The sequence below is a fragment of the Eublepharis macularius genome, chromosome 5 (assembly GCF_028583425.1).
Source record: "Eublepharis macularius isolate TG4126 chromosome 5, MPM_Emac_v1.0, whole genome shotgun sequence".
NCBI lineage: Eukaryota > Metazoa > Chordata > Lepidosauria > Squamata > Eublepharidae > Eublepharis > Eublepharis macularius.
This window is the reverse complement of record NC_072794.1, coordinates 173,465,766-173,492,338: the sequence shown is the minus strand read 5'-3', so window position 1 is coordinate 173,492,338 and position 26,573 is coordinate 173,465,766. Positions and strand designations below refer to the sequence as shown.

The following is a 26,573-nucleotide window of genomic DNA, read 5'->3' as shown; positions in this document are numbered from 1 at the left end:
GCTTATTTTTATTTATTATTTATGTCATTTATAGTCCACCTTTCTCACTGAGACTCACGGTGGATTACATAGCATGAGATTAGTACAAACAGTATCGGGGACGTTTCCATACAGGGTTAAGGACATTTCCACGACAATGTCATAGGATTTTACAAAGACATAGTATTCGCAAGAATCCAATACAGAGTTGAAGAACTGCTGAAACAGAACATAATCAATTCTGGAACTGACATTAGATGAACGTGAAGTACAGGTAGCATAAGAGTACATATTCGAGCAGCAGATAATATGCAAGGCAACGTAGTGGGGAAGTCTGTGGTCCCTAACTCATTAGTGAAGCATTCGAGACCCCTCCCTATAATGCTTCCCTCTGATCTGAGTAAAAAGCCTTTTTGAACAATTCGGTTTTGCATCATTTGCAGAAATCCAGGAGAGGGGGGGCTCCCCTGACCTCCTCAGGCAGGCCGTACCATAGGGTGGAGGCCAGCACAGAGAAAGCCCATGTGCAGGCTGCTGTTGATTTCGCCCATGTGCAGCCTGGCACCTGTTCAGATGAGTGAAGCTGCCATGGAGGACATACGGAGGGAGGCGGTCCTGTAGGTATGCGGGCCAAGGCCACGAAGAGCTTTGTATATAATAACCAATACCTTGAACTGAGCACAGTAACTGATAGGTAGCCAGCGAAGTGACTGTAAGATGGGAGTGATGTTCAAGCTCCTGCTCACTCCTACTAACAGTCAAGCCGCAGCAGTTTGCACCAATTGGAGCCTCCTAGTTAACTTAGATGGGAGACCAATGTATAGTGCATTACACTAGTTGGAATTTTGATGTTACCATAGCATGGATCCAGGTGGCCAGGTCGAGGTAAGCAGCCCTCTTCCAGGCTAGGGTGAGATTGTAGTAATCATTTTTTGCAGCAGCCTTAACTTGTTTTTCTAGTAGAAGAAGCTTGAGAGACGGCAGCGCCTGGTTGGGGCCCTCCTCTCCTGACCTCATGTTCATTGCGGGGACCCCAGAGATGCAGGCCAAGACATGACTGACATGCATGATCCATCAGCTGGTTGTTGAGTCTGCATTCATTCCTAATACGCTGAAAAAGGTAGCGACCAGCTTTGCGAAGGAGCTTGCACACTAAGAAACAAGCAGGCAGCTCACGGGTTTTCTCTTAAGTCTCTGTGTGTGTGAAGACTTTCCAGGGTTCGACTCAAGTACGAGGAGAATGCTGTAGGGATCTTCTCTCCCATGTACAGGGTGTGCCCCAGTGCTGTAAGCGGGGCCTCCTCCGGCACTTATTGTGCGTGATGCGCATCCTTGCGTGATGCGCATCCTTGCAGTTAGCAGGATTCGAGTCCAGCGGCACCTTAGAGATCAACGAGATTTTCAAGAGTCGGAGCTCCCCTCTTTGACTCTCAAACGTTGACACCCTGAAGATCTTGTTGGTCTCTAAGGTGCCGCTGGACTCAAAGCCTGTTGTTCTACTGCAGACTAACACGGCTGCCCACCTAAAACCATACTTGAGATTGACGTCCTCAAACTGGCTGCAGCCAGGCTCCTGTTTTTGCCCATTTTGTTCAGGCTTTTGTCTGGCTTGACCTGCATCCGGCATGCTCTGCTGCAGGGCTTTTGCTGCCAGGAAAGGGGGGGAAATCCCGTGCAGATTGTAGTTGAGCAGCCCGTGGCCCCAGTGCTGGCCCCGCCTCCTGAGCACATCTGCTTTCCTGGCCTCGGCTGATGGCTTTCAGTTGCTTTGGCAGGCAGCTGGAGTGCTGCGCCTGGTGCTGAAAGGTTAGTGCAGATTAGTCCTTGCCGCGGACCAACATCAGTGGTGCGGGCCTTGCCTGGGACGGGAGGTCATGCTCGCGGCGACCTTTTCAGGGGAGGAGGCTACAGCTTGTGCGGTTCCAGCCACGAGGAGTCACTTCTGGGGTTGGCAGCTGCTGCGGAGGGCTTGTCAGAATTTCCGTTCCTGACCCTGCTTTGAGCGGGCATAAATTTGTCTGTCATTTACACTGGGGGGGGGGAGCAGCCTGGCTTGTGATCTGCAGTCCCCCCTCCCCCGAGAGGGGAAGGGATGTTTGCAGATGCAAAGCGACTGTTGACGGCTTCTCTGAAGTGTGGAAAGGGAAAGACTTTCCTCCCTCAAAAGGTGTTCACACAAGCCAGACTGCAGTCCAGTGCCTGGACACACGTCTCCTTCCCTCCCTGGGTTTGTACAAAGCTGCGAAGAGGTGCTCAGTAGCCGTTTTTCCCAAAGAGAGGCTAACTTGCCTCTCGGTTTAAAGATGCTGCCATAGTGGGGGAAGCTGAACAGAATCTCATGCAACGAAGTCGATTTCAAGACCAGGCAGTTCCCCTGCTGAGCTACAGCCACGGGTGGGCATAAAAGAGAAGGCCTTGGGTGGTGGCTTAAATTAGCCAAGGCCAACAGCTTCTGGAGGAGGGGGAGCCCGTTCTCTTCTCCAGAACTCTTTGGCATGTCTGGCAGCATCTGTGGCGGGCAGAACAGCAAGGAAGATTGTGGCTGCCAGGCAGCTGTTAAGTGACCTTGGCATTTTACGCCCTAGTAATAGCCATCTGGAGGTTTGTAGCGGCAGAAGAGCTGGATGGGTATTTGCAGCCAAGCTGAGGCCTGACGCTGCAGTTGACAGGGGCCTCCTTCCCTGCTCCCTTTTCTCCCTTGCCAAGATGAATTGCAAGCCCAAGAAGTGGCGCTTCTGTCAGATTCCGACCTGCCGTGCTGTGAGCAAAGGATGGGATCTTGCTCCGTCCCTTGATGGTGACAGTTTAAAGCAGTAAGTTCAAAACCCCAAAGATAAATATTGGCGTAAAACCTCATTCCAACCCAGCCAATTAGAAGACTCAAGCTAAGCATCCCCCTCTTGCGTCACCCACTGAAAGCCCACAAAGATGAAGCACACATGCACTCCCTCCCAAGTTTCCCAAAATCTGAACTTCCGCAACGATCAAAAATCACCTTATGGAACTTGTGGACAAAGTTCACATTTGGGGAAAGACTCCAAGGGAGCAGGAGTTGACTTCATGGAGCCATTTCCAGCCCTTGCTCTCTACCCCAGGCTCTAGCTGAGGTCAGGTTCTTTTAAGCAGAAACTGAGAATATCTCAGAAACGCCCAGATCCTGGGCTACCAGTCACGGATGGCGTTAGTGTACAAAATTCTTGGCCCCTTGCCTGACACCTGCTGTTTCGGGGGGACGGGAAACAAAGAAGAGAGCCCTGTCTGTCCCAACCAGAGTCTGCTGAAATCACAAGCACCCCTAGTGATAACTAAAATATTGAGTCCGTTTATATCTAGCCTTTCTGAAAGGTGGCTTCCGACAAGTGCATTCGGAAGATGCCCTCTTCCTCAAGCTTTTGGTTCTAGAGGGGAAAATCAAATGTGCCATTACAAACAACCACAACTCGTCTCCAAGGGGTTGTTTGGCTTCCTTCAAATCTGACACGCTCTGTGGCTCATGGTCTCTGGCATCTTGCTCCGGGGCCTCACAGTTATGGCTGAAAAGGTCCCCTTCCTCCCCAACAGTTCCCTTCCTTTTATGGAGAAGAGCTCGACCATTCGTTCTGAAACAGTGAGGGGAGTCATAGAGCGGAAAGGCAGTCTCTGACATGGCTATGAAGGAGCCAGATAACATTTCTCGGTGGACACAAAGATCTGCTTAGAAAAGAGCTTGCAAATTATATCAACATTTGTGAATTGGCTTCAGTGACCTCTTTGCTGAATGCAGAAGTTTCTTCCCACCTTTTGCAGAAGAGAAGTGAAAGTTTTGATGAGGGAGAATGGAGCTTGTGGCGTTGAAAGAAGAATACAAATGCATTGCCCAAGGAGGGGCGGGGCGGGAAGGAAAGAGCTCCCATTTCAGGAGGAGAACTTTGCCTGCTGGCAGAAAGCTGCTATCTAGGACATCTTGCAATCTGGGCTGCCTCTCCTGCTGCACAGGGAATAGGTCGCCATTGATCAGCGTGTCTCCAAGAATACTCAAGGAGGCCTAATGAGCAAGAATCCGGCTGGCTGATGGACTTTGCAGCGGCTGGAGGAGACGCGTGTTGTAAAAGGCTTCTGTTTAATGAGTGGGCATTGGGCTCTCCCGTGGGGTGCCCGCCGATCCAGCGTTTCTGGCCCGGTTGGGTGTTGCGGCCTTGTTAAGAGGCTTCTCCACCATCCAGTCGGCAATGACAACAAGGCGAACGCAGGCTGGATTTCGTACGATCCGTTTTCTTCGTCCGTGTATGGAGGCTTTGCGGTTATTCCCATGCCAGATCGTGAATACCTAGAAATTGGAGGTGGCTTTTTAATGCTGTTTGCAGAAACGGCACTGACTGTCAGTCCCCCTTCCTGTCTGCAGAGTCGGAGCTGCTGCCTGCATTTCTCTTCTCGCTGTTTCTCCCCACCCGTCTGCCACTGCTGAGGATTCTTTGCACCTGGGAGCTTGGGTTGCTCAGTGGCCAGCCCTCGCCCTGGTCTCAGGTGCTCCTGGCAGCTGTAAGCCAGCCTGGCCGTGGGGACTTTGGGCATCAGGAGCAGTGGAATCATGACGTGACGGGGCAGGAAGTGAAAGGAAAACAATTCCCGTAGAAAGACAGCACCCAGATCCTCCTAGAGAGCTATTGCATTGCAGTTCTCACCTGAGTCAGTGAAGTGACCTGCGGGTGATGTGGGCACTCTGACTCGGTTTCAGAGAGCTGGATCGGGACTGCATGAATTCCAGGATTGCAACAGATCCCGAGGAGTTAGCCGTGTTAGTCTGTAGTCGCAAAATAGTAAAAGAGTCCAGTAGCACCTTTAAGACTAACCCACTTTATTGTAGCAGAAGCTTTCAAGAACCACAGCTCTCTTCGTCAGATGCATGTACGGTCCATGCATCTGGTGAAGAGAGCGGTGGTTCTCGAAAGCTTCTGCTACAACAGGATGGCAACAGAGAGGTTCATTCAGGTGGGGCCTGAGGGATGGCAGGGATGCTTTACCAAAGATCTGATACCTCACCGTGTCAAATGCTGGCAGCATCTGCCATGGTCATGCCTGAGGGCTGGGGCTGGGTGTTACGGTCATTCTGTGCCTGAACTGTAAGTCGGCTTGTTCGTGAAGTTATCTCTGCTAGACGGCGCTCTCGCATCTGGGCTATGGGAGAAGAAGCTTTGAAACCCTTGTGTCTCATCTCTCCCTGTGTCGATCCCCTGCATAGATAGTTCCCAGTGGGATTAGCCAGCCCTTATGGAGGGGTGGGGGGTGGGGAATTAGCCTTTGAAGTATATTTATGCCTGATGCCTGCCTGTACCCTCCTTCCTGGCGAAGAACCCAGTAAGATCAGGATACTAGCAGCTTTTCAATAAAGCTCTTACTATCAAACAGTGGAGCCTTTTGAAGGTCTTGAAAGATCCTTACACACCGTGCTTCTCCTTAACACCCTCCACATGTCTCTATAGCTGTCGTTGATCTTCTGCAGGAGCTGACGGACATCGACACTCTCCACGAGAGTGAGGAAGGAGCAGAAGTCCTCATCGATGCCCTGGTGCGTAACACCACAAAGCCGCTCGTCTGTCTAGGCAGGAACCTCCTCTTGTTGGCAGCAGGATATGAGTCCGGTGGGGCCTTAGAGACCAACACGCTTTTCAGATCCAGACGGGAAATGGGAAGCGTTTCCTTGGTGTGTGTGTGTGTCTCCCTAGTGCATCTATTTAAAAAATTGGGAGTTTTATATAATAAAAGACAATACATAACAATACAGTGCACTAGGGATTTCATTTGTTGATGAATGAAAATCCCTAGTGCGCCTCTTGTCTGAGCTTGGGAAGTTACCGGACGTTGGAGCAGCAGAGCCCTTTCCCTCCCTCTCTTGCCCTTCCTGGCCATTGGCTTCCTTTCTGTCTCGTAACAAGCGCAGCCGTGGGATTACCTGCCAGGGTGCGTCTCATTCCGTGGCTTTAGCACGCCCCTGTTCTTCTCAAGCCCTTGGGCTTGGGGCAAAAGCAGACATGGGTCAAGGAAAGGATGCCTGCTGGCCATTTCCGATCTTCTTTGTGAACTGGGTCTCTGAGGAACTCCTTGCCTCTGTGGAGCATTAGGGCTCTTGTACAGCTTGGGGAGGAAGCGAGGGGCAGGCAGCTGTCCGTTTGGGGGAGCAGAGCGGGAGAGGCGTAATTTTCTCTCCTGCAGTATTTCTCCCTCGGTGACTGGGATGTTACCTCCCAGAGGTTAATTACAGTCGACCTGGATGAGTGGCTCTGGCTGGCCTCTGAGTTCTTTTAATTACGGCTCCCGTTACAAGGGCTAGCTTGAATGAATGAAGCAAAGGAGAGGGGAGGGGGAGTTGGTGGTGTAGAGGCTATATCCTGAATTTCTTTTGCAGAGAAGCAATAAACCAGGACAAAAGCTCCCTTTGTGTGCCTTCCTTTCTTCTAGGATGTTGTCAATACCTTACCTGGAGAAGGGTTTTTTTATTGTCCACCTTGAACAAAATGGGTCACATCGGAGTTCTGAATGGCTCCTTTTTATTTTAGGGGCATAATTACTCTCAGGAGGGGAAGGCTGTACATTGCCTGCGACAATTATTCCCGTCCTGCTGATGTTGTGTATTATTCAGAGGTCAGATGCTAGGGATGCCTGCAGTTGTAGAGCCGGTGGGGTGTAAGGGGTCATCTAGTCTGATCTACAGTAGCTGGGACTTAAAGCCTGGAAAGGCCTTTTCAGTGTTGCTCCTCTGACTTTTCCTCTGAAGTGTGCACTTTGGAGGAAAGGAGTAGACTAGGTGGGTCCCATCTAGAGATGGGCACGAACAGGAAAAAAAACCCTGAATGTGATGTTAGTTGTTCATTGCCATCCACTAACAGGGACTCACAAACAACTGCGAACATGGCCCTGTTCACAAACCTGTTCGTGGTTGGCTGTTCGTGGGGGCCAGCAGGCTCTCCTCCAGCCATCATCCAAGTCAAGATCCCTACTGCACCACTCCCAGAAACCTGATCTGAGCAGGCAGCAGGAAAGGTACCAATAATAATAATAGCTTGGCCCAGAGCCTGGCAGCAGCCCTGGAACTTGAAGGGATAGATCCCTATCCCACCACACACAAAGAAAATTCAAGCTCCAATGCACTCTCTCTATCAAAATGCCAACAGCAACTGTCTCTCCCTCTCCACTGTCTGCAAACTAAGCCACAGCTGGGAGCCCCCCTCCCCCCTGGTCTTTGCTCCCTTGTAACAAATTTGGAGCTCCACACTTGAAAGGAAGACCTGCCTATCAAGCTAAATGGGGCTTAGATTGGGGTTTCCAGGGCAACAGCAGGAGTTCAGACAGAGTTCAGGCAGTCCCTGCCTAAGTTGCCAAAGGAATTGATTGCAGGTGCCAGACTGTCTGGCTTGACAAACAGCAACGAACGAGGCTTGCAACGACCACTTGTTCGTTTAGAATAGGGCCTCGCAAACAGGAGGTTGGGTTGTTCGTGGCTTTTTTTTGTTCGTATTGCTGCTTGTGCCCATCTCTAGTCCCCTCAGAGTTGAGTGACCTCTGTCGGAGTTGAGATCCTTTCAGGCGCTATTCCGTTGTGTATTTATATCAGCATCTGACCAGAGTACAATGTCAGAAACAGCTTTGTACGGTAACATGTTTTTTCTTCAGAATGGGCTAAGCAAATCCCTCTGTCTTGAGGGAGCCATGCTGCAAACAAACACTAGTTGAAAAATGCTGTAAGGTTTTTTTTCCTGCTTTCTGTCCAGCGGCGCTTAGCAAAGAATGCATTCTTACGAGCGGCCTGGCTCCGGAGCGTCAAGTGAGGCTTTCAATGCAAGTGATACCAGTTCGTGGCAGGAGGAAGCCGTTTTCTTCCTCGTCCACCATCCTGGCTGCAATAAATCGCCACGCGGGATTGCTGGTGCCCTGCTCGATCCCAGCAGATGCCACGCAGGGCCACTGCGAAGTGAGAGTAGGCCACCTACTTTGCAGATCACCCCTTGGGCTCTTCTTGGCTCAGGGGAAGGCGCTTCCTTGACCAGAGTTACTCTTTCACTGATACGGTGATTTTTCTTTTCATCCATGAAGCTTCTCTTGCGTGGGGATGAACAAGCCGTCCTAAAGAAAGTCAGGTCTAGTGGCAAAAACATCACGCAGCCATGGTCGAGTTTTACTGTTGTCATTATACCCAGTAAAAGTTTGTTGTCTATGGCCAAAGGAAGTTTACAATCAAGACACATAAAGGAATCTAATAAAAATATATAAACCACAATAACAGATGTTAGTATTTAAAATGAAAAACCCAAAAGGTACTAATTAGGTAAAAAAAAATTCTAGAAACAGCTCTAGCCCACATTTTCTTGGCTGCTACAGGAAAAAGTGATACTCTCTAGGAGACGAATGGTTCAGTGTCTGAGAGGAGAAAAATCAACTTCTCTATGACGGGAAGAGTTGAAACACCTTAACAACTCTGCCAGAAATTTAGTTCTAGACTACATATGAAGGACAGGATAGTAAATAAGATGGTAGATCTTCTGGAACTCAGGCTCCACAGATGCAGTGATGGAAAGCCCGGGATATTTTTATTTATTTATTTTATTTATTTACCTTCCATTTCTATTCCTCCTTCCCTGAACTGGCAAGCTCAGGGTGGATTACATTCTATAAAACAATTCCTGTTTTGTAGTAACCACCAGTAAACATCACTGTCGGTGTGATTTGAAACTGAAGAGAGGTAAAGGCTTTTCTGAGATGAGGAAGGATATTAACCAAATAGAAGCCTCTAATATGGTCTCTGTTAAATAACGAACCATCAGGAGAATTAGGAGTAGGAAATTACCTGTCGGTGCATTACAGCATCAAAATGAAATTTAGTTCTAGACTACATATGAAGGACAGGATAGTAAATAAGATGATAGATCACAATGAAACACCCAGTCCCGAAGGTTGGAGCCAGCTATCAAGACACTGTTGTCGTTGTATATGTTGGCTCAGTGTGAGTGTTTGCAGGAGAGAGCCATTGTCAACCGGTAGATTACCTCCTTTGTGTGCGGAAGATCCCAGGTTCAGTCCCTGGCGTGGCCAGTTAAACCAACTCTGGTTGCACGGCAGGTCAAGTCTGCCCATCCGCGATGCTTGCTCTGGCGTCCAGAATGGGGATTTCCTTCTCTGCCTGTGGCTGCCGTTTGGCCCTGGTGCTCGCCATGTCTGCATATAGTCCCGCTAGATCTGGAAGGGAACACACGATCTGCCCATGGCTTTTGAAGAAACCGTTCTAAGAAGCCCATCAGACTCTGGCCTGGAAAGCCCAATTAGTGAAATCCATCAAGGCGCAACAGCAAACCTGCTTGTTTGCTAAATCCTGTACTCAAAAGCCGTGTTGTTTGCCTCCAAAGCACCCTAAAAAAAGGACAGTTTTAATCAGATAAAATGGCCTTCAGCCGCACTAACTGCATTGGGCCATATAATAAAAGACAGAGTGATCGTTTGGTGTGTTTCTCTCCCCCTTTTCAAAAGGCTCCCTTTCTTCCCCAAGGCTTTCATTATGTGTAATTGCTCGGCCCTTGGATTTCGCTCCTGCCGTTTCCCAGACAGCTCCGTCAGGGAGGCAGAACGGAAAGCGAGGGGGAAATTCCGCTGAAATGGCAACCGGCAATTGAAGCGCGGCAAGCGGCTTTCAGAGCTGACAGGCGGCTGATGCCCAGTTGGGCTGTTCTGCCCGGCACTTCGGAATTCGGGGAGATTATAAGTCAATCAAGACTTGATTTGGGGAATGGCAGACTTGTGACAAGGTTCATATTCCTCCGATGCTTTTCTGTTGTATCTGACACAGAAAAATTGTCCAATTAATTAAGGGGAAAAAAACATAGTGGTGAGGTTGGCTGGGAGAAAGCTTTCCAAGCAAAATAGTTCCTTGATCAAAACATTTCTCACTGGGACCTCTTTTATTTCTGTAAGGTTTTGATTTCTTTATTGCATCCACTACACTGCTCACTCCGCTGTTTGCTTCGTGCTCCCAAGCCAAAGTCTCCTAACCCTTCTTAGTAAAGAGCCCAGTAGCACCTTTAAGACTAACCAACTTTATTGTAGCATAAACTTTTGAGAAACACAGCTCTCTTTGTCAGATGCATCGTCAGCTTTTGAGAACCACAACTCTCTTCATCAGATGCATCTGACGAAGAGAGCTGTAGTTCTTGAAATCTGATGATGCATCTGACAAAGAGAGCTGTGGCTCTCGAAAGCTTATTCTACAATAAAATTGGTTAGTCTTAAAGGCGCTCCTGGACTCTACTATTTTGCGACTACACGGCTAACTCCTCTGGATCTAACTCTTCTTGTTTCCCCCTTTGGTGGCTCAGGTCGACGGGCAGGTGGTAGCCTTGCTGGTACAAAATCTGGAGCGCCTAGACGAAGGCATCAAGGAAGAAGCGGATGGAGTTCACAACACGCTGGGTATGGAGGAACTGCTGAAATCCCTCGTGCCTCCCCAGGGGTCCCGTCATTGAGGGCAGGGCTGGTGGAGGGGGTGGGGTGCCTTGACACTTCCTGTTCTTGGCCTTGGGGTCTTGTGGGTAGAGGGCTTCATCTCTGCTAGAGAACTTCATGGCAGCCCTGCAGAATCCTGCTATTATCCAGGGAGGGGTCGAAGTGATACTGTCTCAGCAGTTGCCTTCTCTCCCCCTCCCCTCACCCTCAGAGCTCGCATATGCATCTGACGAAGAGAGCTCTGACTCTCGAAAGCTCCTAGCCTGCAAGTCTAGTTGGTCTTTAAGGTGCTACTGGGTGCGAATCTTGCTCACTTAGCAGTACTCCTCCCTTCCATTGGGTCTCCGAGTGATGGTGCCCATCACTTTAGGGAGGCACCAGAAAAAGGCAGGATGGCTCCATAAACAGCTTTCCAATGAGTTGAGAATTTAAAAGGATGCATTTAGGAAATGGAAGGAGGGCCACGGAAACAAGGATGGATCCAACCAAATAGCAAGTGCCTGTAGAGAAGAGTATCGAAACAGTAATACTCAGAATGAGCTCAGGCTTGTGAAATATGCTGAAAACGACAGCAAAGGATCCTTTGGTTATGTTTGGAGCAAGAAAAAGAACAAGGAAGTGGTAGAGAACGTGATAAAGGAAAGGAGTTGCATTCAAGGACAGGAGTAGAATCGTAGGGTTAGAAGGGGCCTCACCAACTGTCTTGTCCAACCCCCTGCCCAGTGCAGGAACAGCCTAAAGCTGTCACTTAGAGGAGGGAAGGGAGCTGTTCCTGTTGGCAACAGAGGGTAGGACTCGAAACAACGAGTTTAAGCTACAGAAGGGAAGGTACCAGTCTTAGTAGGTCACACACCAACCGTGAGTCAGCAGTATGGTGCAGAAGCGAAAAGGCTAATGCGAGTCTGGGCTGCATCAACTGATGTATAACGTCTAGATCACATGAAGTGATGGTATCACTTTACTCTGACCTGGTTAGGCCACGTTTGGAGTGCCGTGTTCAGTTTTGGGCACTGTAGTTTAAGAAGGATGTCGACAAGCTGGAACATGTCCAAAGAAGGGCTGCAAAGTTGGTGAGGGGTCTGGAGACCAAGTCTTTGAGGAAAGGTTGAAGGAGCTGGGCATCTGTAGCCTGGAGAGGAGACGGCTGAGAGGTGATATGATAGCCCTCTTCAAGTATATAAAGACAATTATGTGCCCAGGGTGGTCAGGAAGGCCCTTTCCTCTATGCCAGATTACCTGGGGATCCTGGCGTGATTTTGCCTCCCTCTGGGCATTGAGCCCTCTGGGGTCATTGTGGGAATGAGGGGGTGGGTGTGAATTTCCTGCATTGTGCAGGGGGTTGGACCAGATGACCCTTGGGGCTCTTCCAGCTCTAAGATTCTCTGATTCTAAGTCAAGCTACGGTCAGGAATGGGCTTGGGTGTTTTCAGCCGCCTCTTCCTCCTCTGAGTCCGTGAGAGGAGCAGAGTTCTTTGCAGCTGCTCCGCTGTCTCTGGCCGTTGGATGCTGGGCAGCTTCCATTCATCCTCGCACTTTCCTTGAGGCTTGGTGTTCGGGTGAGGTGACGAGTTACTCACTTAAGACCCATTACATCAGCTCTTCAGCAACATAACGGCCAGCCAGAGCTCGGAGCCCATCGTTTTAAACCCATTTAAAGAAATCCATCTCTCTCTGGCCAGGTATTTATATCAGGAAGGGGGTGGCTAGGGAAACTTTCCAGCCCTGTTGGCCAAGGAATGTAAATAGTTGGGGCTGGCAGAGTGGGATGTGAACCGGCTTCCCTCTGCACCAGGGTGGGAAGTCTCTGGGGCACTTCGGGTTCCCTGTGGCAGCAGCTCTTTGCTGTGTCTCTGGCTGTTCTTTGTAAAGAAAAAAGAGCTCCCTGCTGCTTTAACTTCTCTGTGTTCCAAAGTAGTGCCGGTAAATTCAAGAAGAGCCAGTGGGAGGCAGGGCCAGACAACAGAGGGGAGCCCCCAGGGGAGGAGTCTGCTGCAGGCCGGGGAACTCCAGAATTGAGGGGTCCTTCTTTTTCTCCCCCCCTCCCCAGCAATCATTGAGAACATGGCAGAGTTCCGGCCAGAGATGTGCTCCGATGCGGCGCAGCAGGGACTCATGCAGTGGCTCCTGAAGAGGCTGAAGGTAAGAGCTGGAAGCCGGAAGAAGGGGAAGCAGGGCAGAGGGGGAAAGGGAACGGATGTGTTGAGACCTCCCCTTCCCCCTTGCCGCTGGGGATTCAACACAGCTTAACGTACAAACATAAAGTGCAAAAAATGCAGAGCTGGTGTCTCTCCGAAGAGATTCGTGACAGCCTTCGGCAAAGAGCCCTTTGGCTCCCCGTCCAAGGTCTCACCCCTGGCCATGCCTTCAGCACCGCTCCGTTTTGATGGCAAGGGTCAACACAGGGGAATGTGGGAGGCCCCTGGAGCTGACCACGTCTCGAAAGAGGAAGGAAGGAGGGAAATTGAGCCTCTTCTCCCCCCTCCCCTCCCCTCCACGCCCCAACCCCACAGCTCCAGTTTGTTTTCTGTCTGCCTGGCTGGAACATTGCTACAGTTGGAGATCATTTGCAAGGAGAGGCTCTGGAAGAGGAAAATGTGCTGAGACGCAGGTCTGAGCTGGCCCGGAAGAGAAGCTGACCTGTGAATCTCAGGTGCTCTCTGTAATCTCTCCGCCTCCCACCCGAGTCCCCTGCGCCTCCTTCCGGCGTGTACCTTACAGCCCTTCCTGGGCCTATGTACCGTGTGAGGCTTTCCCTGCAGGCAAAATGACCTTACGCTTCCTTCACAGATGCGGATTCTTTTCTCATCTTTACCCACCCTGAGAAACTGGAATGTTTATGTAAATTCCATGACACGACAGTGCATCCGGATGGTTGGATCTGTGCCTCATTAAAGCTTCCAGGCCATCCAGTTGTGAGATTTATGCCCCAACTCTGAACAGCTCTGAAAGCTTTAGATAATGAGATCTAAAAACAGGGCTGAAGAACCCGTTACTTAGTACAGATAATTTGTATGGGTTCTCCTTGTTTTAACTCTTCCCATCAAGGCACACAGAGGCTTCTTTTAGACTAGAGTTTGAAGTTTATTCTTTGTTGAAATAAACTCTAATCTTTTTAATTAAGCAAGATACTAAAATATAAAGGATTATTAAACTGAAACCTATGATTAATGAACAAGTACATGCAACAAGGCTTAACTTCCTAACATCTCTCAAATAAATCTTAAGATTGATTTAATATCAGATTTAGAATGGAATGCTCTGAATTTTCAATAAGCACACAGAGAAATATATTTCTCACCTAGATGTATATGAGATTTCCTTCTTCAGAACCCTAATCTATCTGGGAGGCATCTTTTATAGTAATTGGCATGTGCTGTCTACTAAGAAATCTAAGATCTTTTGCACATGACGACAATATAAAAATATGATTTAGATTTAGCTGATATTTCAGATTTTCAATCGTGTGACATTCTACCCAGCCAAAAGTGATGCCATGGTGCAAGATAAACTTCATAAATCTCTAGGTGTTGATGAACATAAGAACATAAGAGAAGCCATGTTGGTTCAGGCCAATGGCCCATCCAGTCCCACACTCTTGTGTCACACAGTGGCCAAAAGCCAGGTGTCATCTGAGGTCTGCCAGCGGGGAAGGGACACTAGAAGCCCTCCCACTGATTGCCCCCCCAAACACCAAGAATACAGAGCATCACTGCCCTAGACAGAGAGTTCCATCTATACCTTGCTGCTAATAGCCACTGACGGACCTCTGCTCCATATGTTTATCCAGTCCCCTCTTGAAGCTGTCTATGCTTGAAGCTGCCACCACCTCCTGTGGCAGTGAATTCCATGTGTTAATCACCCTTTGGGTGAAGAAGTACTTCCTTTTATCCATTCTAACCTGACTGCTCAGCAATTTCATTGAGTGCCCATGAGTTCTTGTATTGTGAGAAAGGGAGAAAAATACTTCTCTCTCTACCTTCTCTATCCCATGCATAATCTTGTCAACCTCTGTCATGTCACCCCATAGTCGTCGTTTCTCCAAGCTAAAGAGCCCCAAGCGCTTTAACCTTTCTTCCTAGGGGAAGTGTTCCATCCCTTCAATCATTCTAGTTGCCCTTTTCTGCACTTTTTCCAGTGCTATAATCTCTTTTCTGAGGTGTGGTGACCAGAATTGTACACAGTATTCCAAATGAGGCCGTACCATTGATTTATACAGGGGCGTTCTGATACTAGCTGATTTGTTTTCAATTCCCTTCCTCATAATCCCCAGCATTGCGTTGGCCTTTTTTATTGCCGTCACACACTATATCGACATTTTCAGTGAGTTATCCACCACGACTCCAAGATCTCTCTCTTGGTCAGTCTCCGCCAGTTTGGACCCCGTCACTATGTATTTATATTTGAAAAATTAAGAGAGCGGATCATGATTGGTCCATTCTAGCAATTAAAGAATCATCTCGCTTGCTAACATCCACTACTTTTAATTGGTTGGCAAAGATAAAAGGAACATCTGTGTGGTTATACAACCTGTTGACTACATTAAAGTTCCTACACAGAATTCATGTGCATAACTAGAGAATGTTTCAGTCTAATCCACATTTCCATTACAGTAGGAGTCCCAGGACTGAAGTGTGGGTGTGACATTGGAGAATTGCATGATTTCTCTGATCTTTCAGCAAGTTTACTCCTGGTAAATTGCAGTGAAGTTGTTGAATGAATGGGGCCTGTTGGCTTCGTTAGTGTTTGTTTGTTTGTTAGGTGTGTGTTCTGTTTCTTGATCAAAGACCCTGGTCGTTCTTTATTTCTTTGCATCCAAGATGGTGCCAATTTCAGTTTCCAGCATCTCTAAGTTTAAAAGGATAGAGCTGGGAAAGACTCCTGTGTGGGATCCTAGAGGAGGACAGGAAGCAAAGTGTAGGAAGACGTGGACTGCTCTCATAATGGAGGGAGGGAGCAGCAGGGTCCCACAAAAATAAACTTTTGGACTGATGTAATTAAATTTGTTCCTAAATGATCTGGAATTGGCGGTGGGAGAGATCAGTGTGGTGGCCATGTTTGAAGATGATACCAAATTATTCAGAATGGTGAAAACCAGAGTGGATTGTGAAGAGCTAAACTGGTTGAGTGGGCAACCGTATGCCAAAGAAGTTCAGTGTAGGCACGTCTGGTGGTCCCTGACCCCAAGGAGGCTCGATTGGCTTCAACCAGGGCCAGGGCCTTTTCGGTGCTGGCCCCAACCTGGTGGAACTCTCTGTCTGAGGACACCCAGGCCCGCCAAGGTCTTGTCTCCTTCAGGCGGGCCTGTAAGACGGAGATGTTCCGCCAGGTGTACGGTGGAGGCCATCAGGGTTTCCCCCAAATGAGCCTTTCTCCCGGTCTCCTCTATGTCTGTAGGGGGTATTGACCATCTACCCCCCATATATCAGCGGCTACGGATGGTTTAGCCGCGCCTCCACCTCCGTCAAATGTTATATGGTTTTTATATGGTGAGCAGGTGTTTTATTAGAAAGCTGTGTTAATTGATTGTGGTTTTATCTTTATATATTTTATCTTCTGTTGTGACCTGCCTTGAGGCCGCTTGCGGGAAGGGTGAGATATAAATATAATAAATAATAATAATAATAAAAAAGTGTAAGGTGATGCACATTGGAACAATAAATCCTAACTTTAAATCTATCCTGCTGGGTTCTGAGCTGCCTAAGAAAGAAAGATCTTGGGTCATAGTGGACTGCCCATTGAAAGTGCCAACACAGTGTGACACAACAGCGAAAAGGGCAAACCGTGTGCCTGGGATTATTAAGCAAAGGAATTCAAAATAAAACCGCCAATATTGTAATGCCCCTGTAGAGATCTCTGAGATGGCCTCGTTTGGATGACTAGATGCAGTTCTGGCCGCCGCCACGTTTCGGAAAGGACCCCGCAGAGTGCAGAAGAGGGATAACCGAGATGAAACAGGAGCACCTTCCCTATGAGGAGAGACTGAAGGGTCTTTGTTTTTTCAGCTTTGGAAAAAGATGATGATTGATGGGGGGGCATGACAGTGGTTTATAAAAACAAGTATGAACGGAGAGAGTATATTCTAGGAAGGACGGAAGGAAGGAAGGAATTTTTTCCCTCTCTCAAAGTGCTAAAACTTGTGACACCCAGTGAAGTTGACGGGCCATCCGTTCAGGGCAGACAAAAAGGAATGCCGCTTGACTCAAGGAGCAATTAAATGGTGGGATTCGCTGCCGGAGGACGTAGTGACGGCCACAGGCCCAGGCAGCTTTCAAAGGGGCTCAGGCACCTCCACGGAGGGGACGTCCACCGGCAGCTCCTAGCCGTGGTGGCTAAAGTGAACCTCCACAACGGGAGGCAGGAGGCAGCATCTGGGGAAGGCCTTGCCTGTCGGCCCTGCGGAGTCGCTGGCTGGCCGCTGTGTGAGGCGGGATGCTGGGCTAGGCGGACGGCAGAGTGCTTCTGAGGCTTCGTTTCAGAGCGTATTCGGCGGAGGGTTTGGGCAGACCGGCCACGTTCTTGCCAATTCACCGTTAGGTTGTTTCTGTGCATTTGCAGCTTCTTGTTGCTTTGAGTCCAAGGAGATAAGGGGGGATAAAAACAGGTTTGCCTTTTTTCCCCTCTTTGAGCAGAGAGCGGGCAGTCTCTTTGCCGGGCCCCTGTGCTCTGCCTCACTCTGAGGGCAGCTGAATTTTTAAGAAATATTCCCAACGCTGCCCAGGGGTGCAAATGTTCCTCTGTGATCCCAAGTGCTTGTCCTTAGCCGGGGACAACCTGTAATCTCTTGCTGCAGGTGGCAACAGAACGGTGTCCTCTCTTTCAAACGCACACGCACAGCAAACTGCTCCTCTCATTTTATTCTGAGCAGGTCTGCCTTAAACATAGAATCGTTCTCTGCTTTATAATTATCCTGCCAACGGAAAGCCTTAGAAACTTGTGCAAATAGTAATTATGCTACAGTTTTGCTGTTTCAAACACATTTCCCAGAGGTTGGTGCGGGATTCATACCTTTCTCAATTCCAGATGGCACGGAGCTGATGGCGTTTGATGAAAGCCAGGTGGGGGAGGGTGCCACGAGGGGGCAGTCACTGCAAGGGCCTGGCCCACTTTCTGAGTGTGAATTCAGTGGCCCTGCAGCCTCCGTGGGTGCTCTGCTCCTGTGCTAGGATACCACCTGCACCACTAGGTAGCGATGCTTGCTTGCGGCTTTTTGTGCTTGGATTTTGTTATATTTATTTATTTATTTTATTACACTTCTAGACTGCCCTCCCCGTCAGACAGGCTCAGGGCAATGTAACAACATATGATTTTTACATAAAGATTAAAAACAATTAAAACATTAAAACATCATTCCATACACAATTAAAATTGGCAGATATAAATATTAAAATACAGCATTTTAGACACAGGGCTCAGCTCTTGCATCCTGCCCTGCGCCACATTTATGAGCTCCTGCATGGGTGGTGGGTGCTCTTCAGTGGTATGGCCAGCGAGAGGACAGCCCAGCCCCCACCTAATGCCTGGCGGAACATCTCTGTCTTGCAGGCCCGGCAGAAAGAAATCCCGCCGGGCCCTAGTTTCCTCAGACAGAGAGTTCCACCAGGTCAGAGACCTGGTAGACCTGGTAGAGGCCAGGTGGACCTCCCTGGGGCCAGGGACAATCAGCAGCTGTTTATTGGCTGATCAAAGCGACCTCCGGGGAACATACGGCCAGAAGCCCCTGCCTTGCGAACTCTCTACCACTCTGACTCTCTGGTTTCAGGTGTCATCGAAGCCTTAGTGTTCCCCGTTGGTAAAATGAGAACAAGGTGTCTGTTCTCCCTGGACTCTGCCTGGGAATCTTGAAACTATTTTTCAAAGGGAAGGCCTGATTGTTTAAAACCTCATCGTATAGCTCCCATTCATTCCAAAGAGACTTGGTCAAGGAATATCCTAGTGGTGCATTTTGGCCTGTCTTTCTGGCAATGTCTGGGGCAAGTGTCCTGTAAGCCGAGTCTGAGCAGAGGTGCAGCATTATGTTAGGTCTTTTCCACCTGGCAATTTCCTACCGGAGTCCCGGTGTTGCTGTGGCTGCTGATGGAGCACGGTGGCAGAGGGACTTCCAGATGGCAGATTTCCCCACTTTTCCCCTCTCCAGTTTCCATGGTGGCCATTCCCACCCTCAATAGACACTAATAGACATACTGATTTAACACTAAGCTCCCTCGTGGCATCCAAGGGGGAAGGGAAGGGAAGCACCGAGAGGGTTGTTACGAGAGGGCATTTTTGTACGATCTGTACTAGGAAATATACCTTCAGGAGAATATGATCAGATACAGCACGTTCTTGATAAAGCTTCTCAAAACGACTGAGCAAGCCGGCTCCTCGTTGGGCGGAGCCGTTGGAATTCTTTTCTCCTGGAAAAGAAATATAAATGGAAATTATTAATAACACAAGACAATTGCCTTAAAACATTTAATGGACTTTACAACATAAGGCTAATTGCCTAAAACGTTCAAGGACTTACCTCAACCCTGTACAACCTAGGATGATTATGAGCAGAAGGCTATTTTTCCAATACACATTTTGTATGGATTGTAGTTAATGTTTGCATGTCTTGTATTTGTATTCATTTCGGGTTTATATATTGACTGATATATTTATTGATACCTTAGACACTTTATAATATTGAATTGAGGTTCTTCATTAGTTGATTGTTTACCATTTTAAACCACATGGGTGTGTGTGTGTGTGTGTGTATGAATCGTTTGATTGCCTAACAATTTGAATAGCAAATAATATCAGCAAAATGACCAAGCTTTGAATTTTGTGACCAATAAATAAGTTGCTGTGGGTTGCCTATTACGTAGTTGTAGCCATGGGGACAGGAGCAGGGGAAATGGCTCCTGTGGGGGCAGGACCGGAAAAACCCAGACTTTGCCACCCCCAGGCCCACCGTCTCGGCTTTGCTGCCATGTTTCCCATAACATCGCGGCAAAACAGTCCTGTGAGATGTTCACGTGCCTCAGATGTTTTGCCAGCTCAGTTGCTGGAAGTCTCGCAAGTCCTTGCTGTTGCTTTCAAGGTGACCTTTGCATCCAGGAGAACTATAAACTTGGGCCTTCCTTAAAACTGAAAGCCGAGATTCTTGAGATGCTGAACCAAATTTCTCGTCCTCAGCTTGTCGTGTCCAAGACTCGTGCCTCACTCAGGGTCCAGCGTGCAGCCAGTCTCTTCTTGCAGATCTGTGGCAGCCGCTAGAGTTTGCAGAACGATGGACTCGTGCATTTCTTTGGTTCTCTCGGAGCGATTTAAAAAGGGAACAGCAAGGTGTCCTCTCCGTGGCCTGCTGCTAAAGTTGAGACAGTGGCATTGAAAGGCCAACTGGACCAGGCCCAGCGTCTTCCCTCTTGTTCTAGAGTGTCAACAGCTAGCAATTAGTTGCAGGGGTTTTCTGCCCACCCCTTGCCCAAAAGGACCCCAGCAAATCAGTTTATGTCACGACAAACTCTCTCTTTGGCTCTGGCTCTCACCCCCCAAGGCAGCAAGCGCGGCAGACTTCGGCAGTGGTGGTCCTCGCGTGCTTTGCCTCGAGGCTGCTCTGGGGGTTGCATGCCCAGTTCATGCAGGTAGTGGCACCTGCCATGGGGGGGGGGGTGGTCATCACATCTTCCCCGGGGGTTCTCAGCTGGTCTGCTGTGCAGCTGAAGGTTTGTAGCAAGGATGTACATTTACTTGTTTGTATTTATTAAATATTTTTATAATAATAATAATAATAACATTCAATTTATATAGAATCATAGGGTTGGAAGGGATCCTCCGGGGTCATCTAGTCCAACCCCCTGCACAATGCAGGAAATTCACAACTACCTCCCCCCCCCCCCACACACACCCAGTGACCCCTGCTCCATGCCCTGAAGATGGCAAAACGCCACCAGGATTCTTAGCCAAATTGGCCTGGGGGAAATTGCTTCCTGACCCCAAAGTAGCGATCAGCATTATCCTGAGCATGTAGGGAGAGGCCACAAGAACTAAGCACTGATGCAACCCCCTTCCTGACCTCTCATGACCTGCCTAGGTTCATCTCATAAGGAGTCTTTAACCACTTCTGTTTCCTCTTTAATTAGTTATATATCTAGTTCATACTGTTTTGCCTTTCTTAAAGCAGATCTGCAGAACTTGCAGCCTTCCCAAACCAAATGCCCTTCAGGATGACTTAACACCCACTCAGAGCGGTTCACAAAGTATGTTCTTATTATCCCCACAATAACAAACACCCTGTGAGGTGGGCGGGGCTGAGAGAGCTCTGAGAGAGCTGTGAGTGACCCAAGGTCACCCAGCTGGCTTCAAGCAGAGGAGTGGGGAATCAAACCCGGTTTGATTAGTCCACCTTTCCCCCCAAGATAGGGTCCTCAAGGCAGTGAACAATAAGGATGCTAAAACAACCTAATATACAAATAGAGAGATATCAAATGATTGGAACACACAGAGAACCAGTGTGGTCTAGTGATTAGAGTATTGAACTAAGATCTGGGGGGAAACCAGGTCCATTTGGCCATATAAGCTTGCTGAGTGGTACCTTGGGCCAGTCATACCCTCTTAGCCTAACCTACCTCATAGAAGACAGATCGAGATGGGTAGCCGTGTTAGTCTATCCGTAGCAGCAGAAAAGAGCAAGAGTCCCGTAGCTCCTGTGGTAGGAGCTTTCGTGAGCCACAGCTTACTTCTTTAGATAGAGCTAGATTTCATGCTGTCTCTGAAGAAGTGAGCTGTGGCTCACGAAAGCTCCTACCCTACCACAAATTTTGTTAGTCTTATAGGTGCGACTGGACTCTTGTTCTTTTCTACTGCTACCTCACAGGGTTGTTGTGAGGTTAAAAAAGAGCAAGAATGATGTCTGCCCCTTTGGGTCCCCGCTGGGAAGAAAGGTTGGGTGGAAATGAAGTAAGTAAATAGGCACATGAATGGGAAGAAGAATCTGTGAGGGAATGCCAAGCGAAACAGAGAAGTCTTTGCCCACAGGTGGAAGATAATGATAGAAGGGGGTCAACAGATCTCCGCAGGGAGGGAATCCCATGGGTTTGGTGCCGTGACTACTAAGGTCCTTCCTCGAGTTGCCACCCACCTAGCCTGTACATCATTTCCTCCATGAATTTTCAGTTTCAAAAGCAGAACAACTGCAACCCCCCCCAAGCCTGCCCCTGGAGAGAGGCCTGTGGAAGCTTTGGAAAGAGGTCTGGCCCTTGGTGAGTTTGCAGGAGGGCCCAGGGGAGCCGACGGCTGTCTGTCTTCTATGGCAGCCATCAAAGACGTCCTTTCTGCATTGTTGCTGCCCAAGCATTGTGGCTAGACAGTGATGGAAGGAAAGCGTTCCTGGCCGCTCTTGCGTGTGAGACTCCCTTGCTCGGAATGTGGGAGCAAAAGGTAGCCCAGGAAGAGCCAGGGGCACTCCAGGCCTATGCGAGTTCCCCAGGGAGGCTGCCGGACACTCATCTCCGGGAAAACGCCTGTGGCAAGGGGTGGTGCTGGTTTGCAGTGCCCAGTGCCAGTTGGAGAGTCGTCTGCCTGGGCCCCTGGGCACTTCTGAGTCCTGGATGCTCATCTCTGTCCTCCTCCTCCCCGCAGGCAAAGATGCCTTTTGATGCCAACAAGCTTTACTGCAGCGAAGTGCTGGCTATTCTTCTGCAGAACAAAGATGGTGAGTTGTGTCCCTCCAGCAGCGGCGCAGCCTGCTTGGCTCGCCTCCGGGCCGCTTCTGCACTCGCTCACGTTCTCTTTTTCCCCTCTCTGCCTGTCTCCTGCCTTCGGCTTCGCCCGGCTTTTGCCTGCAAGCTCTCTTTCTCTCTCTCTCTCTCTCTCCCTCTCTCTCTCTCGTGTGGCAGCTTCTGTAGTCTGTCAAGCCGTATTGATTTTGCTTGCTGATATACCCGTGTTAGATGGCTGTAAAATCTGACAGTTGGCTTCATTTTTTTTTCTCCCCCTCCCTCCCCCCTCCCTTCCTGTAGACAACAGAGAATTGCTTGGGGAACTGGACGGAATCGATGTGCTGCTTCAGCAGTTATCAGTGAGTAATTCGCTGCCCTCCTGCCTGCCAGTGAGGGCGCCGGAGCCAGGCGGGAGGGGAACGGGGAGTGGCGAGCGGAGCTGAGCCGAGCTGAACTTGGGGGGGGGGGGTGCAGAGAGGACCAGTGGTAGCACGGGGTTCTTGGACCAAGGGGGTGCATGATCCCGTCCGCTGGCCTTCAACCACGCTCCACCCTTCTTCTTGGTCCCTCTCTGGTAAATTGCCTTCAGCCGACTATTACATGGATAGGCTGGGGGGCTGAATAAACTGGCCTCAACGACAAGCATTGTTGGTTATTGGAATTGAGGTCCATACAGTGTGGAGTCAGTGGACAGGGAGAAGCTTTGCCCATCTCTCTTGTAATACTACAACTGGGGCCGTCCATTGAAGCTGAGGGTCGAGAGATTCAGGACAGACAAAAGGAAGCGCTTCTTCACACAGTGCATAGTTAACCTGTGGAACTCGCTACAGCAGGATGTGATGAAGGCTGCCAACTTGGAAAGCTTTGCCAGGGAAGCAGACAGGTTCATGCAGGATGGGTCTATCAGTGGCTGCTAGTCATGATGGCTGTCCATTCCCCCCAGCGCAGGAGGCTGTATGCCATTTATGTCAGCTCCCGGGCAGCAGGGGAGGGAGGATGCTGTTGTAGGCTTCCTAGAGGCTGTGTGAGCAGAGCGCTGGACTAAACAGGCCTTTGGTCTGGTCCAGCATGGCTTTTCTTAAGTTCCTGTGAATGCTAATGCTTAGTCCCTGGCACCAAATGCTCTCAGCTGTGCCTCCGGTCCAGCTTCTAGCCCAGCTGAACATTTGCACAGAACCCCCGAGGCCTATAAGCACCCCAAATTGGCAGGACCCCAAAAGGTACACTAGCTCTGAGAGCAAGAAAGTCCTTGCGGGGGTTCACATCACCGCTTGCATCCCAGTTCCACGTGGCCCCCTCGTCCCCTGAACGTGAGGCTGTCGGGAGGGTTAGGGTTCTAGCCTCGCTGCCTCCTTGCTGGGCTAGTTTCGTGTGTGCCAGGAGGACTCCCTTCTGGTTGCATGATTCTCTCCGCTTGTAATCTGAACTGGTGCAGCCCAGGCCCAGCTTGGCCACGTCCCTGAGGACTAGCCCATGGCCACGATCAGACGGTGGCATCCGGCCTGGCGTCTTGAAGAAAGCTTCTTATTCGGGGAGGCAGAGTGAAGTCCAGGCGTACAAAGATGCCCGTGGGGGGATAAGGGCAGGAGCAGAGAACAGCTTGGAAACAAAAGTAGCCGTTGTGACAGTAAAGGGACATTTGGGGGATCCCCGCCTCTGGCTCCCTTCATAGGCATCCCATGGCTTCTGGCGGGCCCTCCAGCCCCTTCCCTTCCACCCTGACCCACACCATCCCCCTGGCTTAGCTAATTGGAAGTTTGCAGGTCAGCCATGTGGAATCACATTCCCTCCCTCCAGCCAGGCCGGGCGGTTTGTGAGGGAGGGCAGCCAGTGTGGATACATCTCACTTGAAAGAGAGGAACACCTGAGGAGGGAAAGAGGCGGGAGAAGCAGGCAGAGGCGGGCCGAGAGGAAGGGTGGGGTCAGCTGCACGGGCCGCACCTGGCCATAGCATGGAGATCCCTGCCTCTGAGAGCCAAGCTACAAGCGATGCCTGACACAGGTTGGACACTTGTCAGCTTCCCTCAAGTTTTGATGGGCAATGTAGGCGGCGTCCTGGTTTTACAGCTTGGCTCTCCATTACAGCTGCAAGACCAGGGCGCCTACCTTTCCCATCAGAACTTGAGGGAAGCCGACAAGTGTCCGACCTGTGCCAGGCGTCACTTGTAGCTTGGCTCTGAGCTGGCCCGCTTCAAATGCAGCGGCCGTTTCCCCAGCAGGATCTTAACTCTCCGGGCTTCCTTTTGTGCAGGTGTTCAAGCGCCACAACCCGAGCACGGCAGAGGAGCAGGAGATGATGGAGAACCTCTTTGACTCCCTTTGCTCCTCCCTGATGCTGAGTTCCAACCGGGAGCGCTTCCTGAAGGGGGAGGGCCTGCAGCTGATGAACCTCATGCTCAGGTGAGGAAGACCGGGATGCTCTGCGACATGCGAGCCGGGAGGGCTCTGGGCAGCCAGTGGGGGGGGGGGGGCTGATCCCCCCCCTCTGGTCTGGGAGCCAGTTCGGGGATGCCCACCTCCTCTGGCTTTGTCAGGCAGCGGCCTGATGGCCGTGCAACACGCTACACCAACTGCCAAAGACAGTTTCATTGAGCAGAAAGGGCTTCTTCCCTCTTGGCGTGGCTGGGCAGGGCAGTCTGTTCAGACAGGCACCCTCACAGGCTTGCTGCTGCAACAGAGACGGAGGGGATGCCCGGTGGGCTTAGTCTCTCTCGCCCCTTGCAAACCTTTTCCTTGGCCTTTCCAGTGGAACTGTGGGCAGCTGATCATGATTTCATTCAAACTGCTTGGGGTGAAGGTTGGTCCTGCTATTGGGCTACTGGCAATTGCTGTGTTTGATTTGGGGGGAGAACTAGCAGGTGCACTTCGTTCACTTGATGCAGAGGTCCCTTGCCTGCGTCTCCTCCTTTTCCTTCCCGGATCTCTTGCAAAATTCCTCTCCCTGTGGCATCTTCTGAGTCAGGCTGTGAGAGAGGCTGCATCCCTCGATTGGCAGGCTGGCCTTCCAGCGGAGCCCCTTGTTTTCTTCCTAGACCAGCAGGAGCCTGCGGGGGACGGGAACTACCCTCGATGGCTTCATAACTGATCAGGAGGCGCTGAAGCATGCTCGTCCCGACGCGGAAGTTTGTCATTAGGCGGCCCAGAGGGGTAGATCCTAACCCTCTCTTCCATTTCTGCAGCACTGTCCTTCCCTGTACAAGAAACAAGCACCTTGCAGTGAGAAAGAAGCGCCAGTGTCAGCAGGACATGCTGTAATGGAGCATCTCCTCTGCAGTGGAGGGCAGTGGCAGGGAAAGAGAGGAAAGGGTTAGGATAGGAGCGAAGCTGGCACCCAGGAAGCCCCAAGCCACCCGTGCCTTCTTCACATTTTCCCTGCATTCTGTTCTCCACTTGCTAGGCCCGAAGATCCCCGTCTTTGCCTGTGTCAGTCTCTGGAAAGCAGGATACTCTGATTTCGTCTCCCACCCCTTGCAGCAAGAAATCCAAGGTCTCTTGAGTCAAAGGTTCTTTATTGAGAGCTTATATATTCAGAAAATACAAGTGTCCATAGATTATCCAAAGGCTAAAGCAAGCTTCTGGCTGTACATAGACCTCTTGTTGAGAATGACGTATTGGGGGCTTGCTACAGTATATCAAACCCTCTAAACCACCCCCCACCCTCGGTGTCTACCCAGCTGGTACAGAAGGTGGGGAAGGAGCTGTCCCAAGGCCGCTGTGGTGAGCCATCTCAGATAAGGCTGTCTCAGGAACCAAGCTGCTCCTGCTAACACACACACAGGAAATATTACTGGAAAAATACAGCAAAGCAAAAACAATATGGAAGGACTGTGGGCAGCAGACCTGACAGCCTGGCTGCTTCTGAGTAGGCACTTCCAGAGAAATGGGGAAGGGTCCTCCAGGGCCAAAAGCTCATTCAGGGGGCTCTGTGCACCTATTCTGCTGGGCCTGCTGGCAAACATAGCTGGGTGCTAGTCTGAAGGGTACATTAGCTTGTCTGATGAAACTTCCCTTTGTCCTGTGCCGACTCACAGAATCACACAGAGTTGGAAGGGGCCATACAGACCTTCTAGTCCAACCCCCTGCCCAGTGCAGGATCAGCCTAAAGCAGCTCTGACAAGTATTCATCCAGCCTCTTCTTGAAAACGGCCAGTGAGGGGGAGCTCACCACCTCCCTAGGCAGCTAGTTCCACCTTTGAACTACTCTGACCCTGAAAAAGTTTTTCCTAATATCCAGCCGGTACCTTTGTGCATGTAATTTAAGCCCATTGCTTCGCGTCCTACCCTCTGCTGCCAACTGGAACATCCCCTTGCCCTCCTCCAAATGGCAGCCTTTCAGATATTTAAAGAGAGCAATCATGTCCCCCCTCAATCCCCTCTTCTCCAAACTAAACATTCCCAAGGCCCTCAGCCTTTCCTCGTAGGGCTCAGTCTCTGGACCCCTGATCATCC

General features: G+C 50.0%; 1 protein-coding gene across 1 annotated transcript in view; it reads left to right on the top strand.

The window, feature by feature from the left end:
- The window catches only part of CTNNBL1 (catenin beta like 1), a 113,896-nt gene that overhangs the window by 32,828 nt on the left and 54,495 nt on the right, over positions 1–26,573 (top strand). Inside the window, exons 5-10 of the mRNA XM_054981738.1 lie at positions 5,429–5,524; positions 10,317–10,410; positions 12,491–12,582; positions 22,045–22,117; positions 22,425–22,483; positions 24,376–24,524. Coding sequence (XP_054837713.1) covers positions 5,429–5,524; positions 10,317–10,410; positions 12,491–12,582; positions 22,045–22,117; positions 22,425–22,483; positions 24,376–24,524 — 563 coding nt within the window. The remainder of the gene's footprint in view (positions 1–5,428; positions 5,525–10,316; positions 10,411–12,490; positions 12,583–22,044; positions 22,118–22,424; positions 22,484–24,375; positions 24,525–26,573) is intronic.